This window comes from Anabrus simplex, chromosome 3, assembly GCF_040414725.1.
Source record: "Anabrus simplex isolate iqAnaSimp1 chromosome 3, ASM4041472v1, whole genome shotgun sequence".
NCBI classification, from domain to species: domain Eukaryota; kingdom Metazoa; phylum Arthropoda; class Insecta; order Orthoptera; family Tettigoniidae; genus Anabrus; species Anabrus simplex.
In genome coordinates, this window is record NC_090267.1 from 363,245,772 (window position 1) to 363,263,932 (window position 18,161).

General features: G+C 39.1%; 1 protein-coding gene across 1 annotated transcript in view; it reads right to left on the reverse strand.

The window, feature by feature from the left end:
* Positions 1-7,983: 7,983 nt before the first annotated feature.
* The window catches only part of LOC136866382 (BSD domain-containing protein 1), a 93,930-nt gene continuing 83,752 nt past the window's right edge, over positions 7,984-18,161 (reverse strand). Inside the window, exon 7 of the mRNA XM_068226852.1 lies at positions 7,984-9,568. Coding sequence (XP_068082953.1) covers positions 9,465-9,568 — 104 coding nt within the window. The 3' untranslated portion in view covers positions 7,984-9,464. The remainder of the gene's footprint in view (positions 9,569-18,161) is intronic.

Consider the following 18,161-nt stretch of genomic DNA (forward strand, 5'->3'; position numbering starts at 1 on the left):
AGATGGGTAATTAAAAATTACATTTTTGGCACCTTCCCCTAAACTACAATTTCGAACAGAGTGAATAAAATTATTTATAGCATAGACTGTAGTTCCTTATTCCCTGACTTTACATACAATTCTGTGCGCCCATTTTCTCGTACCTCGGCGCTGATATGGACTTATATAAAAAAAAAAAAAAAAAAATCCAAATTCATGAATATGTCTGTTATCATAGCCGGCACAGTAAAAATGTATCAGACATAAATAATAAGAAATTTAATGATATATAAATTTAGTTATGTAGTATTTATCGCTAGGGCCAATAATAACAAATATTTGAGAATGAAATTTTAGGCCTTCCCCTAAACTACCATTTCACTCAGCACGAATAAAATTATTTATGGCCTAGATCGTAGCGACTTATTCCCTGACGTTATATACCGATTTTCGTCGAATTCTCTTCAGCCATTTTCTCGTGATGAGCCTGCGTACGTACAGACAAACAGACAGACAGACAGACAGACAGACATTACAGAAAATAAAAACGTGCATTTCCCCTTGTTACTATGGTCACGACCGGTACTTAAATATCATTCTTTTTAAATTCTGAGCAATGTACAGACAAAACTGTCATTTTATTTACATACATACATACATTATCATTATAGACTGTTATGCCTTTCAGCGTTCAGTCTGCAAGCCTCTGAGAATTTATTAAATGTCTCCACAATCCTCGATTTGCAGCTAGTGTTGTGGCCTCATTTAGTTCTATACTTCTTATCTTTAAATCGTTAGAAACCGAGTCTAACCATCGTCGTCTTGGTCTCCCTCTACTTCTCATACCCTCCATAACAGAGTCCATTATTCTCCTAGGTAACCTATCCTCCTCCATTCGCCTCACATGACCCCACCACCGAAGCCGGTTTATGCATACAGCTTCATCCATCGAGTTCATTCCTAAATTAGCCTTTATCTCCTCATTCCGAATACCATCCTGCCATTGTTCCTACCTGTTTGTACCAGCAATCATTCTTGCTACTTTCATGTCTGCTACTTCTAACTTATGAATAAGATATCCCGAGTCCATCCAGCTTTCGCTCCCGTAAAGCAAAGTTGGTCTGAAAACAGACCGATGTAAAGATAGTTTCGTCTGGGAGCTGACTTCCTTCTTACAGAATACTGCTGATCGCAACTGCGAGCTCACTGCATTAGCTTTACTACACCTTGATTCAATCTCACTTACTATATTACCACCCTGGGAGAACACACAACCTAAATACTTGAAATTATCGACCTGTACTAGCTTTGTATCACCAATCTGACATTCAATTCTGTTGAATTTCTTACCTACTGACATCAATTTAGTCTTCGAGAGGCTAATTTTCATACCATACTCATTGCACCTATTTTCAAGTTCCAAGATATTAGACTGCAGGCTTTCGGCACAGTCTGCCATTAAGACCAAGTCGTCTGCATAGGCCAAACTGCTTACTACATTTCCACCTAACTGAATCCCTCCCTGCCATTTTATACCTTTCAGCAGATGATCCATGTAAACTACGAACAGCAAAGGTGAGAGATTACAGCCTTGTTTAACTCCTGTAAGTACCCTGAACCAAGAACTCATTCTACCATCAATTCTCACTGAAGCCCAATTGTCAACATAAATGCCTTTGACTGATTTTAATAATCTACCTTTAATTCCATAGTCCCCCAGTATAGCGAACATCTTTTCCCTCGGTACCCTGTCATATGCTTTCTCTAGATCTACGAAACAAACACAACTGCCTATTCCTCTCGTAGCATTTTTCAATTACCTGGCGCATAGTGAAAATCTAATCCTGACAGCCTCTCTGTGGTCTGAAACCACACTGGTTTTCATCCAACTTCCTCTCAACGACTGATCGCACCCTCCCTTCCAAGATGCCAGTGAATACTTTGCCTGGTATACTAATCAATGAGATACCTCGATAGTTATTGCAATCCTTCCTGTTCCCTTGCTTATAAATAGGTGCAATTACTGCTTTTGTCCAATCTGAAGGTACCTTACCAACACTCCACGCTAATTTTACTAATCTATGAAGCCATTTCATCCCTACCTTCCCACTATACTTCACCATTTCAGGTCTAATTTCAGCTATTCCTGCTGCCTTATGACAATGGAGTTTATTTACTATCCTTTCCACTTCCTCAAGCATAATTTCACCAACATCATTTTCCTCCTCCCCATGAGCTTGGCTGTTTGCAACACCACCATGATGATTTTCTTTTACATTGAGAAGATGTTCAAAATATTCCCTCCACCTCTCCAGTGATTCCCTGGGATCTATTATGAGTTCACCTGAATTACTCAAAACACTGTTCATTTCCTTTTTCCCTCCATTCCTAAGATTCTTTATTACTGTCCAGAAAGGTTTTCCTGCTGTTTGACCTAACCTTTCCAGGTTATTACCAAAATCTTCCCACGACTTCTTTTTGGATTCAACAACTATTTGTTTCGCTCTGTTTCTTTCATCTATGTACAAATCCCTGTCTGCCTCGGCCCTTGTTTGGAGCCATTTCTGATAAGCCTTCTTTTTACGTTTACAGGCTGCTCTCACTTCATCATTCCACCAAGATGTTCGCCTTTTCCCATCTTTACACACAGTTGTTCCTAGGCATTTCCTTGCTGTTTCTACTACAGCATTCCTGTATGCCACCCATTCACTTTCTATATCCTGAACCTGCTTACTGTCTACTGTTTGAAACTTCTCACCAATCATATCCATGTACTTCTGTCTAATTTCCTCGTCCTGGAGATTTTCTACCTTTATTCGTTTGCAGACATATTTCAATTTCTCTACCCTAGGCCTAGAGAGACTTAGTTCACTACAGATCAGATAGTGGTCTTTATCATCGAAAAATCCGCGAAAAACTCGTACATTCCTAACAGATTTCCTGAATTCAAAGTCTGTTAAGATATAGTCTATTATGGATCTGGTACCCCTAGCCTTCCATGTGTAGCGGTGAATAGCCTTATGCTTGAAGAATGTATTCGTAACAGCTAAACCCATACTAGCACAGAAGTCCAACAAACGCTTCCCATTCCCATTAGCTTCCATATCTTCCCCACATTTACCAATCACCCTTTCGTATCCTTCAGTTCTATTCCCAACTTTCGCATTGAAATCGCCCATTAGCACTATTCTATCCTTGCTGTTGACCCTGACCACGATGTCACTCAATGCTTCATAAAACTTGTCAACTTCATCCTCATCTGCACCCTCACATGGTGAATACACGGACACAATTCTTGTCCTAATTCCTCCCACTGACACATCATTCGCTCATTTACGTGCCTAACAGAAACTATGTTGCGTGCAATGGTATTCCTGATAAAGAGCCCTACCCCAGACTCTGCCCTTCCCTTTCTAACACCAGTCAAGTACACTTTATAATCTCCTATCTCTTCCTCATTATCTCCCCTTACCCGAATATCACTTACTCCTAGCACATCCAGATGCATCCTCTTTGCTGACTCAGCCAGTTCTACCTTCTTTCTTCCATAAGCCCCATTAATATTGATAGCTCCCCATCGAATTCCATTTCGTTCGCCAAGTTGTTTCCAAGGAGTCCCTCGCCTGTCAAATGGGAGTGGGACTCCATTACTCCCATAGGTCCGAGGCTTGCTTAAAGTGTTCTGAGCTCGATAAATTCATGAAGCAGGATGCTGCCCTACTTGCACATAGTCCAAGTGAGGATCTCTCCTCTAACGGGTTATGGACCACTGGTGAATTGTATAGTCCTAGCCGCCTGAGCACAAGGAGGGCCACGACTCAGAATATGTCCGAGATGCCCACTCGCATTCTATAGCAACTGGTATCCCGACTCTCAGGACCACTTACTAGGCCACTCAGCCGTTGCCCATGGTTCACGAACTAGGACGTGACTACAGTAACCCACAAACATGAACCATTCATTTTATTTATATTGAGATAATTTAAAATTAGTCAGAATTGTCTCCAAATGGCTCCTAAATTCTCTAGAAAAGTCACTAGTCGTTATCATTGAAATTATGTCACTAAATTACTAAGAAAGCGACTAGTCTCCAGAATCGACCAAAGAGGATAAAATCGACTAGACTGATGTGAACGAACACGAACATAGCACGCGAGAACGAGAGATTGGCAATCGATATACGCGTCGCGATATACAGGTTTCAATAAACATCGCACATTCGCGCACATTTCTCGCATTAATAAACGTCGATATTTCGTTTGAAAGCGGCCAATGGGAGGACTTCCGGCCACTGGCGTAAAAAAGCTGAAAAGGCGGGATTTGAAAACAAATGTATGAATTTCACCAAAAAATAAGCTAAAATCGGGAGAAAAGATAGAATAATCGGGAGGCGGGAAAAACTGTCGAAAATCGGGAGTCTCCCGCCTAAATCAGGAAAGTTGACAGGTATGATTATGGGAAAGAAAAATAGTACTAAATCATAGTCACCTCAAACCAAGTTGAAGGGGAACTCGAGAGGGTAACGCACTCTCTATCCCCAATTTACCGTTAAAGACTTTATGAAGTTTTACATTAGTAGAACAAAAATTTACATTTTAGAAAAGTTTTGTTACAGTTAGAAATTCGGACCTTCCCCTTGTGAAAGTCGGTGGAGGTGGCTACAGAGAGATAAAACTGATGGTCATTACCTGGGCTCTTAGAAGTTCGGCAATCAAATGACAAGGTAGCCAGAGCAGCCGCAGTTTATATACACGAAGGGAAGGTTCGAGAGGATTCTGGACTAATCCGGACACACCCTTTCAATTTTATTGACAGAACTCAAAGTTACACAGAAAGAACCAAAAAAGAAGCCTGTGTGTGATAGGCTGAAAAATAATTACAGAAAATTCCCATTGGCCAGATTCAAAACTGGCGGAATGAGAAAGAAGTGTTGCAAACTTTGACATAATAAAAACAAATGAAAGTTGATTACTAGAGAAAACCCATGAACACGAATTTTCTTTCAATAACAATTCTGTTCCCTTGCACCAGAGTGAATGACCATAGTTTTTGGTAGTGACCTCTATGGCAGGGGCGGCTTTTCAGGTGAAGTAGGTGAAGTGCCACTTCACCACTTATTTTTACCATACTGAATTACTTAAATTTATTTTTCTTATGACATTTGTTGGTTTTACGGAAAGAAAATGTTTTATTGTACGGCGTTTGGAGCACCTCATCACCTGATGAGAACCAGGGGAACTCACGAAAGCGCCGGCTGTCGGCCACAGTACGGCGCGTGAGACTGAGTGAAGACGAGAGATTCCGCAGCTGCCTCTACCTCCCAAGTGCTCCCTCCTAGCTCTTGGCCTTGGCGGTTGCCATGACAACCGTGACATCACCCGCGTACTTTCCACATAGCGGAATGTGCCAGTGACGTCGGAAGAGCGGAATGTTTCGTCTTCCCTGCGTCATCCTGTGTGAAGTACGAGTACTTACGTTTCCTGGTTCATTCGTAGTGTTGTGCTGTTTTATTTAAATGTGTGTCCTATTTATGACATAGTGTGCATTTTATTATAAACACCATTTTCACGTTGGAGAAACGAAGATCAGAATGAAGTTCTACGTTTCGATCGCCCTACTGAATCACTGCAAATTTGTGCTACAAAAGTGAAACATTCTGGTAAATCTTACAATCTTAGTTTCAAACGATCGTGGTTTAAGGAATTTCCATGGTTGTGCCCCTCTCCAGCTCTACAGAAGTTGTTTTGTTGGGCCTGCTTGCCTTTTATCAATAAAAATAACGTTTGGAATAAAGAAGGATTTTCAGCCCTGTTGAACACAACACGCTCTTTACATAAGCACTCAGACTCTGCAGAACATAAAATACGGCAGCTAGATTTCAAGACATTGGAAACAAACCAAAATACGATCTCTGATGTCCTGAAGGAAAATGCCATTGTACAGTAATTGTACAGTTCAGTGAAAATGTACATTTAAATAGGCTTTTCCTTCAGTTGGTAACTGATGCAGTGCTCTATTTAAATAAGCAAGAACTAGCTTTTCGTGGTCATGACGAAACATTAAATTCAATAAATCGTGGTCACGTGCTGGACCCTCCGCCAGTCACAGGTACGAGGTACGAGTACAAAACAACCAAAAACAAAACGTAGTTCCTAAATCTTGTCCTCCTCTGTGGTGTAGTGGTTAGTGTGATTAGCTGCCACCCCGGAGGCCCAGGTTCGATTCCTGGCTCTGCCACGAAATTTGTAAAGTGGTACTCCACTCAGCCTCGGGAGATCAACTGAGTAGATCCTGGAAGTGGTTTTCCGTGGTTTCCCACTTCTCCTCCAGGCAAATGCTGGGATGGTACCTAACTTAAGGCCACGGTCGCTTCCTTCCCTCTTCCTTGTCTATCCCTTCCAATCTTCCCATCCCCCTGTTCAGCATAGCAGGTGAGGCCGCCTGGGCGAGGTACTGGTCATCCTCCCCAGTTGTATCCCCCGACCCAGAGTCTGAAGCTCCAGGACACTGTCCTTGAGGCGGTAGAGTCCTAGGGAAAAACCATCCCTGGAGGGTAAGCAGATTAAGAAAGAAAGGAAGAAAGAAAGAAGTTCCTAAATCTGTCGCTTGAAATCGAACGAGTAATAGCTCTTCACCATACTTTACAGCCACTTCTTGAAGTAAACAAACACAAAGCAAATAAATCCAGTCAGTTTAGGCAACTTCACAACACAATTACTCAATACTTCAGTAGTGACATCTTCTGATTAAAGTCCCCACTTTGTGTAATAGCAGTTTCACATTTTGTTGGATAGATAAGAGTTCATTACGGCGCTTCTTTTGAATGTGCAGAGTTGAGATGTACCTCCCGGTACAGAGTCCCCCCCCCCAAAGATCCTTCCTTGGGGCGACACAGAAGAAATTTGATAGAAGAGAAAAAATATTTCCATTGAAATTTTTAAGGTGATGAGTATTTTCCGAAAGTCCATTTGTAGAAAATTTGGCAATCCAGATTAATGTCATCCTTGTGATCGTAGAAGTTAACTACATGCTGATTAAGTGTGACGGCAAGACTTGCCGCCGCTGCCGGTACCCAGCTGAGGTCGCCCGGACCCCTCAAGTACCCTCAGATACACTTCCGCTACTACAAGAGGGGTAGTCGTGGTGAAGGTCGCCGCAGATTAGATATACATGTGCAGTCCCCAGATGGAATGGCGGTAGGCTTACCACACCTCAGCCCTTGGCGGAGGGATGGAGCTCCAGCGCGCCATCCACAAGGAGTCTTCACCAGAGTGGAGTGGGCCCTTACCCCACTCTGGTATCTCTCGCCTGTATTTTTCCATTAAACAATACGTGCTGACCGATATATAGACCTCATTCTCAGGCCATTCTTTCAAGAGCTGATGGAAGAAGAAAGGAGTAATGGTTGCTTCATACAAGATAACGCACCGGCAACCACTGCTGATCAGTCTATGGAGATAATATAGGAAGTTTTCAAAGATTGTGTGGTAAATTATCCTGCTACATATCCAAATTTAAAACCCTGTGATTATTAACCTGTGGAAGATACTGAAGGGAAAAGTGTATGGGAACAACCCTCATACAACAGAAGAAATACAAGAGAACACTGCACAAGTCATTTCGAACATCACATAAGCGCTTTGCCAAGTGTCTGCAAACTTGTTTACCGAGGTGTCAGACGTGTTTGACAACCGTTAGATTTTTTAACCATTTGTTTAAAATCAAAATAAAAAACATAATATTTATTAACACACTTCGTTTTAATAACACTGATGAAGAAACGCTTTGGAGAATATCATGGAGTACGGTGCAGCGGGTTCAGTTGTGTCTGAGTGCAGGTGGAAGTCATTTCCAACATTTACTCTGAGAAAATTATTCTGACACATTACGAATGAATGCTGACAATGGCTAATAGTATGAAAAAATTCTCCTGGTAGGCTCTTTAACAACTCCAGTCACATTTTATAATTCATAGGGGTTCTCATAGAAATTAAAGAATATAAATGGCTTTTAAAAATTTATTTGTAACAATTATAACTGATATCTGGGTGAGGTTTCCAATGTTTCTGCAGTTTTTACATAGGACTATAATTTAGTCCACAAAAATAAGTCAAATTCACTCAGCATATAGTGCTTTAGAATCACTCATAAATAGTATGTACAAATGTTTAGTATTTATATTCTCTCAAATAAACCAATATTATAACTTTTAAGTTTTAATAGGGATATTCTGGCCTAAATCATCAAACTGTTTTTGTCTTCCAGTTATACTATATCTTAACCTAAATAAATTTTAAGAATTACAGGTCAACTACAAAGAGGAAATTATATTTGACAAAGATATTGATAAAGCTGCAATGATAATTTTATGGAAATATATCTGCATAAAATTCAAGATGTTACCAAATTATGTAAGCATTTCATGTCATTTCATTCAAGAACCAAATTCCTAATAAATACTGTAGCAACATTCTATTCCTCTTGAATTCAAAACTTATTTACCATCAAAAATGTTTTACAAATATATACAGTATAATTTTTAAAAGGTGTGGATTGTACATTAAACATATACAGAATATCTGTAATGAGAGATTCACTAGCTTCTTTCTGTGAGCAATGTTCTTTTTTTTTTTTTGAATTGGCACTAGAAAATTATTACCTCATCCATTAAAAACAGTACAAATAACATTAATAAAATTTAAAAAACCCTACATTAAACCATTAAATGTACAATATAAATATGCATGTTTATTTTAAAATTTGAAATGCTCAAGTAAAATAAACAATTTGACAAATTTAAAAACACTGGTATAGAAACTTTCACTGAAAATTAATTGTTCACAAATTTTCTTGATCATTGGTAATTGCAAACAGATAAAAAGACACAGGTCATGACTTGCCACATATACAAATAAAACAGTCAATGCACCTTGCAAAACAATATGACATTTGACAATGATTATAACAAAATCTCAATAAACATTATCAACATTAATATACAGCTTTAAAAAAAATCAGTATGAATCTTTAGAGAGAGTCTGTCTTCTTTTCAGAAACATTCTTGAAAGCAGTTAATTCACACATAACTTCTATTTAAGAATATCATATTGGAGAAATCTAAACCAACATTATATTCTTAACATGGTGGCTGAATGTATAAATCAATCAATATTCTTTCTTGAAAATTATACTAGGAATCTTTACCAAGAAAACAAATTAGACAACTCCATTGTTTAGAAAAAGAAGCTGACTCGACATATATTTCAGTTACTCAGATGAAAAGCAAGACAATATAAAAGGTATTTTGTTCTCCATATACATCAAAAAAGAAAAACAATGATTCAAATAAATTTTGATACAGGTTTTGTGCATCGATCACATAATTCATATGGCGTTCATTCAATCCAGATAACTGAAGTGATGCAAATGTTTTACAAATAAATGTACCATTTACAAATAAAATGATAAATTTGCACCTATTACAATTATGCTCTTACACTTGCAGCAGCAGCAGCAGCATGCGGTTCTGTTAAATCTGCTTCTGGTTCATCAAGATCAAACTCTCTCTCCCAATCTTCATCATTGCTCTCTGGGGAAAGAAAATTGCAATATTATTAAATATAAATCTATATTTTAGTGAATGTGCAAAGATGTGAATGGATAAAAACAAAGAAAGGAGAATATAGTTTCAGCATATAAAGGTACTGTTCAGAGCTCACGTGTTTGGTAGTGTAGGGTGAAGCAGGGAGGAGGGGGATGTTTTAGCTCCCATTGCCATAGCAACCTCATTCCTACTAGGTAGAGGAAAATATAGGCCCGCACTTTGGACATGTTCTGAGCTGCCTTCTTGGTGTTAATCAGTTAGTATCTGCACTCTTATAAAGCCACTATTATCACTCGCTGTTGTATTTATTTTTCTTTTGTGACTTCCAGAGAACGTTCTTTAATTTTATGACTTGGTGGATACATTTTCTACCTTCATTAAGTCTACCGCATGCAAAAAATGGAAAACAATTTGTAGCAAAACTAGATACATATTAGGGAACATTATTATGCACTGTGAGCAGTAGGGGGCAGATGCTGAAAGCTGTAAGATAAGTAAAAAGTGACTTTAAAATATTTGACAAAATTGAATTCTGGTGACTGTGTGACAATGGTTTTGCAAGAAATATATCCCTGTTCGATTCACGGCACAGTTCATGTTTTTACAGAAATAATTATCTCCTTATTTACTTGGAAGCGTATATAACATGGAACATGAAAAAAATGAAAATCATCAAGTTAATTCTTAAATGTTATCGAAAACCACATTTATACGAAACTTTCCAAACACAAAAGAAAGGACTGAGACCTGAAGAACTAAATACAATAATGCATTTTCATTTTTAATAAAAAGAGAACTGAAATTGTATAGCACTCTTTTTCATATTAACCCATTGCCATGCAGTTATTTTCCTTGAAAAACGTACCTTTGGAACACGACTATTTTTTTTTTTTACATTTTAATTTATAGATGCTAAAATTGTTACAAAAGCATAGTGCATCAAGCTAACATCATTTTGGGTTACAGTTTAACTTCCTACAATTAACTGAAGTCTTTTAACGTATGGTACACCTTGAAACATCCATCCACATGAAGGGCAGCTTTGCATTTGTTGCACTCGAAGCCCTTCCTTGTAGTCTCATTGGTGTGTTACCTTGAGATGGGCGTCCTGTAGTAGCATAATCAGGAAGGGTGACATCTTCCAGAATTTGCTCTGTAACGCTGACTCGGAATTATGAGAAGCTCATTCTCTTTTTCCTTGTGCTCAGCATGTCATGTGTGTAGCTAGAATTCTGCAATTCCACATCCAGCAAGTAGAAGTACAATTTCTTGTACCCTTTTACATACCTACGCATGAGAGAGTAAGATGTTAAGCAGTGGTCATGCGAATCCATGCCAACCTTTCCTGAATTGTAGTCCATTACAATGTTTGGGTTTAGTTTCTTCTTTTTACTTTGGCCATACTTCTTTTCAACCTCTAGAAAGTGTGGTGTAGCATGTACTGTTGACATCATGTAAGCAGATTTCTTGTCAATCCATTTTATAGCTAAGATACCACTGGAAGAGGCGAATGTGAGGTGGGCTTGAAGGTAGGTGGGATGAACTTTCTGCTTGGTCGCATTTTTTCAGTTGAATTAGTGTCCCTCTCCAACAATAGCCTGGATAATGTACGAGAACTGTACCAATTGTCCATGTCTCCGAACATCAAGTAATTCTTCACAAAGTTCAAGTACTACCTTTTCACTTGTAAACAGCTGGATTTCATCCCCTGCCCCCTCCACAGCCTGGTTTTCTCTTTTTGTATAAACCTTGAAGTTCCAACAATATGCAGTCTTAGGCTCACATACTTTGTAGATTTTCAAACCAAATCGTGCCATTTATGAGGGATTGTATAGGACATAACCTAATCTACCTCGGAACTTCATGAGGTTTTCATCAATAACTACTTTTTCACCAGGGGTGTAAACTTTCTGAAATATGCCCAAGAGGAGGTCAATCACTGGTCTTAGTTTTCTCAATTTATTCCTTCCTGTTTCTTGTGAATCTGTGTCAAAGTGTAGACATCTTTGTATTGCTGCAAATCTTCGGTAGGGCATTGTTTTCCCAAATATAGTGTACTCCAAAACCTTTTGTTTAGTCCAATAACTTTGCTGTGTTGATTTCTTTGACTGTGACATCAATATACAAAGAGCCAAGGCCGACGAGAAAGACAGGCCGCGGCGTGCACGTCATACTCTGAATGGCACGTGACTCAGACGGTCTTACTGTAGAGAATTCATCGCCAGGCTCACGCGAGAGACTATCGTAGCGTGGTAAATAAAATACATTTCAGCGCATTTCAACCTACTAAAAGAACACTACTGAACTACAGATCAAATGAAACAGTCTCTTACTTTTTTTTTTTTTTTTTTTTGCTAGTTGTTTTACGTCGCACCGACACAGATAGGTCTTACGGCGACGATGGGACAGGAAAGGGCTAGGAGTGGGAAGGAAGCGGCCGTGGCCTTAATTAAGGTACAGCCCCAGCATTTGCCTTGTGTGAAAATGGGAAACCACGGAAAACCATTTTCAGGGCTGCCGACAGTGGGATTCGAACCTACTATCTCCCGAATACTGGATACCGGCCGCACTTAAGCGACTGCAGCTATCGAGCTCGGTGTGTCTCTTACTATCCTTGGTTGAACAAAAACTAAAAATCTTACTGAGGTAAAGATATGCACACTCAAGATAATGTTAATGGTTAATAACATTCATGTAAGAAATATCTTATTGAATCCAGGGTGAAAGGTAGGCCTATTGTAAGGTATTTTCAATCTGGTTTCAGCATCATATTTAATACTTAAATTATGCTCCCTTCCTGAAAGTTACCTTGGAACCACCCCATTCAGTTAGAAATTAGATGAAACATAGTGTCTCTTACTAGCCTTGGATAAAAAAAAAAATTAAATCTTACTGCAGTAAAGAAGATATGCACACTCAGATAAATTAAATGTTGCTCATGAAACTGGCTAATGTACAATTAAGCCTATATTTACAATAACATTCATGTAAGGAATATCTTATCGAATCCAGGGTGAAAGGTAGGCCTATTGTAAGCTATTTACAAGTCTTACATTTGTTCCAATCCATACCTGGCTTCATCATCATATCTAATACTTAAATTTTCATTTTCATATATCTGTAATTAAACAGGATATGAATGTATTAATTTATCCAACTCATGTATTGCAGCCCAACATTGCTGAATGAAGTGAAGAACGTTGAGGTTATATACACATTTTTGTAAATAAATACTTACTTACACATCCACACATAACACTATGAATGTAAGGAACTGTTGCACAACACCAACATATTCACATACACACAAAATTTCCATTATTTCCTTCCATAATCCACAATAAACTAGTAATACCACTGCAAGAACACATCCAATAACCAGCTTCACTCTACCATTCCTGGGACTGGCATTGTCACGTGACTTTACCGGGCCATGGCTTGTCTTTCTCGTCAGCCTCGACAAAGAGCAAAGTGTGCTTTTAGCTCGTGTGGAGTGACTGAGAACTAGCGAGCTTCATCATAAGATTTTTTCATTGCTTTTTTTTAAAGCAAAATCAACGGTTTTATTTCCATAGGTGACTATGCTTCGCAGTGATAAGAAGAATATCATAAGGTTTCTTTTCCTCTACCACAACATTATGTATATATTCCACTTCCACATCTCATCTAGACTATGAATTGTGAATTGTATCTACGTTCTTGAATACTACGAAGAATATTTTAAGACTTCTTCTTCTCGTATATTTCTACAGCTAAGTGAACTAATTTCTTACAACAAATGTGTTTTCAGGATATTCTATAAAACATTTTTCCTCGTGTCAAAGTTCATCTTTAAAACAACTGTGTTTCAAATACTTTATTCCACATGCGATATGGCTGAAGATGACCTTTAAATAGGTCGAAACTAGTCCCATTAAATATTTAATTAATAAACACTATTTAATTTGTACTGAATAGGTGGAATAACTCACTTATTATTTTATTTGTTTGATTTTGTGCTGATAATTCTGTACTCCGCCTGAACAAAAATCCTGGTTTTCCTGCCAATGTACTTCACTTGTACAGGGTGGGGCATGGAAACTTCCTGTTTTGTACATGTGGGGAGGGGTTCAGTGGAAGGGGCGGAGTGGGATATTTGTATTCCTGCCAGTCTCAGTCGTGAACATGCTTTGGTCGAAGCAGCAGTGTGCTTTTGCCGAGGAGGCATATTTCTCTAACGGTCGGTCAGTGTTTGCAGTGCAACATGCCTTTCATCATCACTTCGATATTCCTCCACGAGGTCAAGTTCCTGATTGGAAATGTGTTTTAATGTGGGTGGATGCCTTCAGAGAAACGGGGAGTGTCTCCAAAGAAAGGAAAGGACCTTCCAAGACCATTAGAACACCTGAAAATGTGGACAAAGTTCATGTGTATATTCTGCGGTCACCCAATCGTTCTGTGCATAAACAGGCAGTTGCCTTGGGATGTCGTCCCGTTCCCATCGTTAAAAATTCTTCACTATGAGCTCCATTTTCACCCGTACTAAATGATTGGGGTCCAACAACTTACGGAGCAGGATTATGTAACCCGACAAACATCATGTGAACAGCTGCGTGACACCTTGCGGAATGACGCAGTTGTGTTGTTCTCTCATGAGGCACATTTTCACCTCAGTGGCTGTGTGAATAAATAGAACATGCCATATTGGAGTGCAACGAATCCCAAAGAACTTTATGAGAGGGCCCTTCATTCGGATCGTGTCACGGTATGGTGTGTCATATCAAAAGTAGGGAACATTGATCTATACTTTTTTCCAGGAAACAGTCGTGCTGTTACCGTCAATTCTGACTGTTATGTGACAATGATCCAACAATTCTTTTTACCTGCTCTCCAAGAAATGGATCTTGACAACGTGTGGTTTCAACAAGATGGGGCCACAGTCACACCTCCAGGGTTTCCATGGGTGTTTTGAGAGCAGTCTTCCCCGAACGGCTGATCTCCCTTCAAGGGATGTAAACTAGCCTGCACGCTCGCCTAATTTAGCCCCTCCAGATTACTTCCTATGGGGTTATCTCTACTCCCTAGTTTACAAAGATTGTCCCAACACCCTGGAAGACCTACGGAACAACATCCAAGCTGAAATTGACAATATCCTGGTCGATATGCTTGAAGAAGTGATTCAAAGTTTTCGAAGTTGACTGAATCAGTGTACTGACAATGGAGGGTGACATTTAACAGACATTGTGTTCAAAAGTGTAAATTCAAATTTCCAATGTCGTGTGGTGGGTGGAAAATAACAATAAAGTTGAATGAAACATGTAATGTGTTTTATTGCATTTTCAAAACAGGAAGAATCCACACCCCACCCTGTACCAATTACATCTAACTTTAGTCTATCAATTTCCTTTTTCAGATTCTCTAACCAAGCACAACGATTCAAACTTTCAACATTCCACACTCAGACTCACAGAATATCAGTATTCATCTTGCTAATGATTAACCACTCTTGTGTAGTTTCCTCCTGGAAATCCGAATGGGGGACTATTTTACCTGGGAGGGAGCTATCATCAGTACATCATTCATACATACAGAGAGAGCTGCATGTCCTCAAGAGTTAGTTTCCTGTTTCTTTCAGCTGTGTAGCAGTAACAACATGGCTAAGCCACGTTAAATATTATTAAAAGGCCATATCAGTCAATCATCCAGACTGCCAACCTTGGAACTTCTGAAAGGCTGCCACCACCCCCCCCGCCCTTTTCGATGAACCATTTATCAGTCTGGTCTCTTCCCCACTGCAGCAAGGTCACATGGTTCACAGAGGAGGTGGAAATAAGTACAGAGTAATTATTGGTAAAACAAAACATTATGAACAATTTATTTATGATGTGCAAAATTTCCCAACAACACCACACAGTACAAGTATGCTTGATCAAGTGCCAGTTTGCGCAGGAGCTCGGATGACTATGCACTTGCTTTGGCTGCTTTTTGTCTTGTCCACAAGAGGAAAACATTACAGAAAAACATTATATGTGGTGCAAAGAGTGGTTATTGAAAAGAAATACCTATTCAGACGTTAATTTAATGAGTGAACTGAAGATATATCCGTGTGAACGACGTAATTCTCTCAGAATGAATTAAGAAACTTATTTGAACCTTTTATCACTCGGAACACCTTTAATTAAAAAGAAAGACATGATCATGAGAGAAGCCATAACCCCCCCCACGAAAGATTAACAGCAACATGATATAGATGTCGATTCCCATAGGGAACCTGAAATATTTGTCCCGAATGAGTAAATTTATAATACCAATATAAAGTAAATTTATAATACCAATATAAATGGTCCGTTATTGGACATCATAAATTTTCTAGCTAACTCATTCCTGGTTGCCAGTTTCGTCCCAGTGTGCTAAGTCGGGCTCATCAGTTGGTAAATGGTACACCCACCAAGACGCATGGCTAGTGCAAACCGTGGAGGCCACTGGGTAGGATATTGGAACCACCGGCAGTGCCAACACACTATGAGAGACTTTGTCTCATTACCAAAAATTGATGCCTGCCTGGCCATCAGATGATGATTCCCATAGGGAATCTGAAATATTTGTCCCGAATGAGTAAATTTATAATAAAAATATAAGTGGTCCGTTATTGGACATAATAAATTTCCTAGCTAACTCATTCGGGACAAATATTCCCGATTCCCTATGGGAATCAACATCTATATCATCTGATGGCCAAGCAGGCATCAATTTTTGGTAGTGAGACAAAGTCTCTCACAGTGCATTGGCACTGCCGGTGGTTTCAAGTAGCCTATGCAGTGGCCTCCACGGTATGCACTAGCCATGCGCCTTGGTAGGTGTGCTAGGTACCAGCTGATGAGCCCAACCTAGCACACGGGGGTGAAATGCTGGCAACCAGGAATGAGTTAGCTGGAAAATTTATAATGTTCAATAATGGACCATTTATATTGGTATTATAAATTTACTCATTCGGGACAAATATTCCAGATTCCCTATAGGAATCAACATCTATATTAGCACACTGGGGCAAAACGCTGGCAACCAGGAATGAGTTAGCTAGAAAATTTATAATGTCCAATAACGGACCATTTATATTGGTATTATAAATTTACTCACTCGGGACAAATATTTCAGGTTCCCTATGGAAATCAACATCTATATCATCTGATGGCCAGGCAGGCATAAATTTTTGGTAATAAGACAAAGTCTCTCATAGTGCACTGGCACTGCCGGTGGCTCCAAATAGCCTACGCAGTGGCCTCTACGGTATGCAATAGCCATGCATCTTGGTGCGTGTGCTATTTACCAACTGATGAGCTTGACTTAGCGCAGTGGGCGAAACGCTGGCAACCAGGAATGAGTTAGCTAGAAAATTTAGAATATCCAATAATGGACCATTTATATTGGTATTAACAGCAACACTGCGATTTCTTGCGACCGGAAGGAGTTATGAATACCTCAAATATTCAACTATAATTTCACCACAGGCTCTTCCCACTCCCAGACCTTTCCTATCCCATAGTCGCCACAAGACCTATCTGTGTCGGTGCGACGTAAAGAAAAAAAAAAAGAGTTATTTACGAGGTGCTGAAAAAAGGATTATTTGAAAGGAAGTGAAACACCTGTTGCCTTAAATTATTATTATTATTAATTTTAAATTTATTGGCCACATTGGACCACTTGAGTCTTCCATGTACACCTTTTCTTTGAAGATTGTGCGGTTTGATTCTTCTTGTTCAGTACTACTTCATTCATTCTGATCGCAGTGTTTTTAATTCGTATGAAATCTCTACAGGCCTTCTGTGCATCATTTCAGTTGAAAATTTGTGATTCTTAAGAAGGGCAGTAATTTTATTCTTCTTCTCTGCATTTGTAATTTTGAGTCCAACTGTTTTGAATACTATGGTGAATATTGAAAATAACAGCAAGGGCAGCACATTGCAAGGCTAACTTAATTTTCATTAACAACATCACGAGTCTATTTTCTTTACTAATTTTGCATGTAGTAGTACTTGGCGGTAGATTTAAAAATACGGTATATTAAAAATTTCTTTGTTTGCACCAGCCAGAACATTTAATTGTGCTTCATCAGAAACTGAACTATAACCAAAAAATCATCTTTCTTCACATGGGGAGTCAGGCCCATACAATTTACTGACATGTCTAGGTTTAGCATGTAGTGTGTGAAAAGCGGATATATACTTGCTTGTGTGCTGACACTATTTCCATCCAAAACACAACTGAATTCAAAATTGCTTTCTGCATCAACATTTCTGTTTATCTGAGTTTGGGCATCAGCTTTCATGGTCACTAAACTGGCACTCTATCTTGCAGATCTCATATACCAGGTGTTGAAATTACTAAATTTCTATTTACACTTCTATTCTTCAATCACACAAATCTGCTGAGAGAGCCTGTTCCTGCTGACTTTCTTCTGTAACACTCTGGAAAGATACTTGGTACATATGCTGGACCTGCAGGATGTTAAGATTTACACCTTTCTATGAAATGTTTGCTGCAGATTCTCGATGATTTTGAAGGTGCCCACAAAGTATCACCTGCTCTATAAAATAAATTG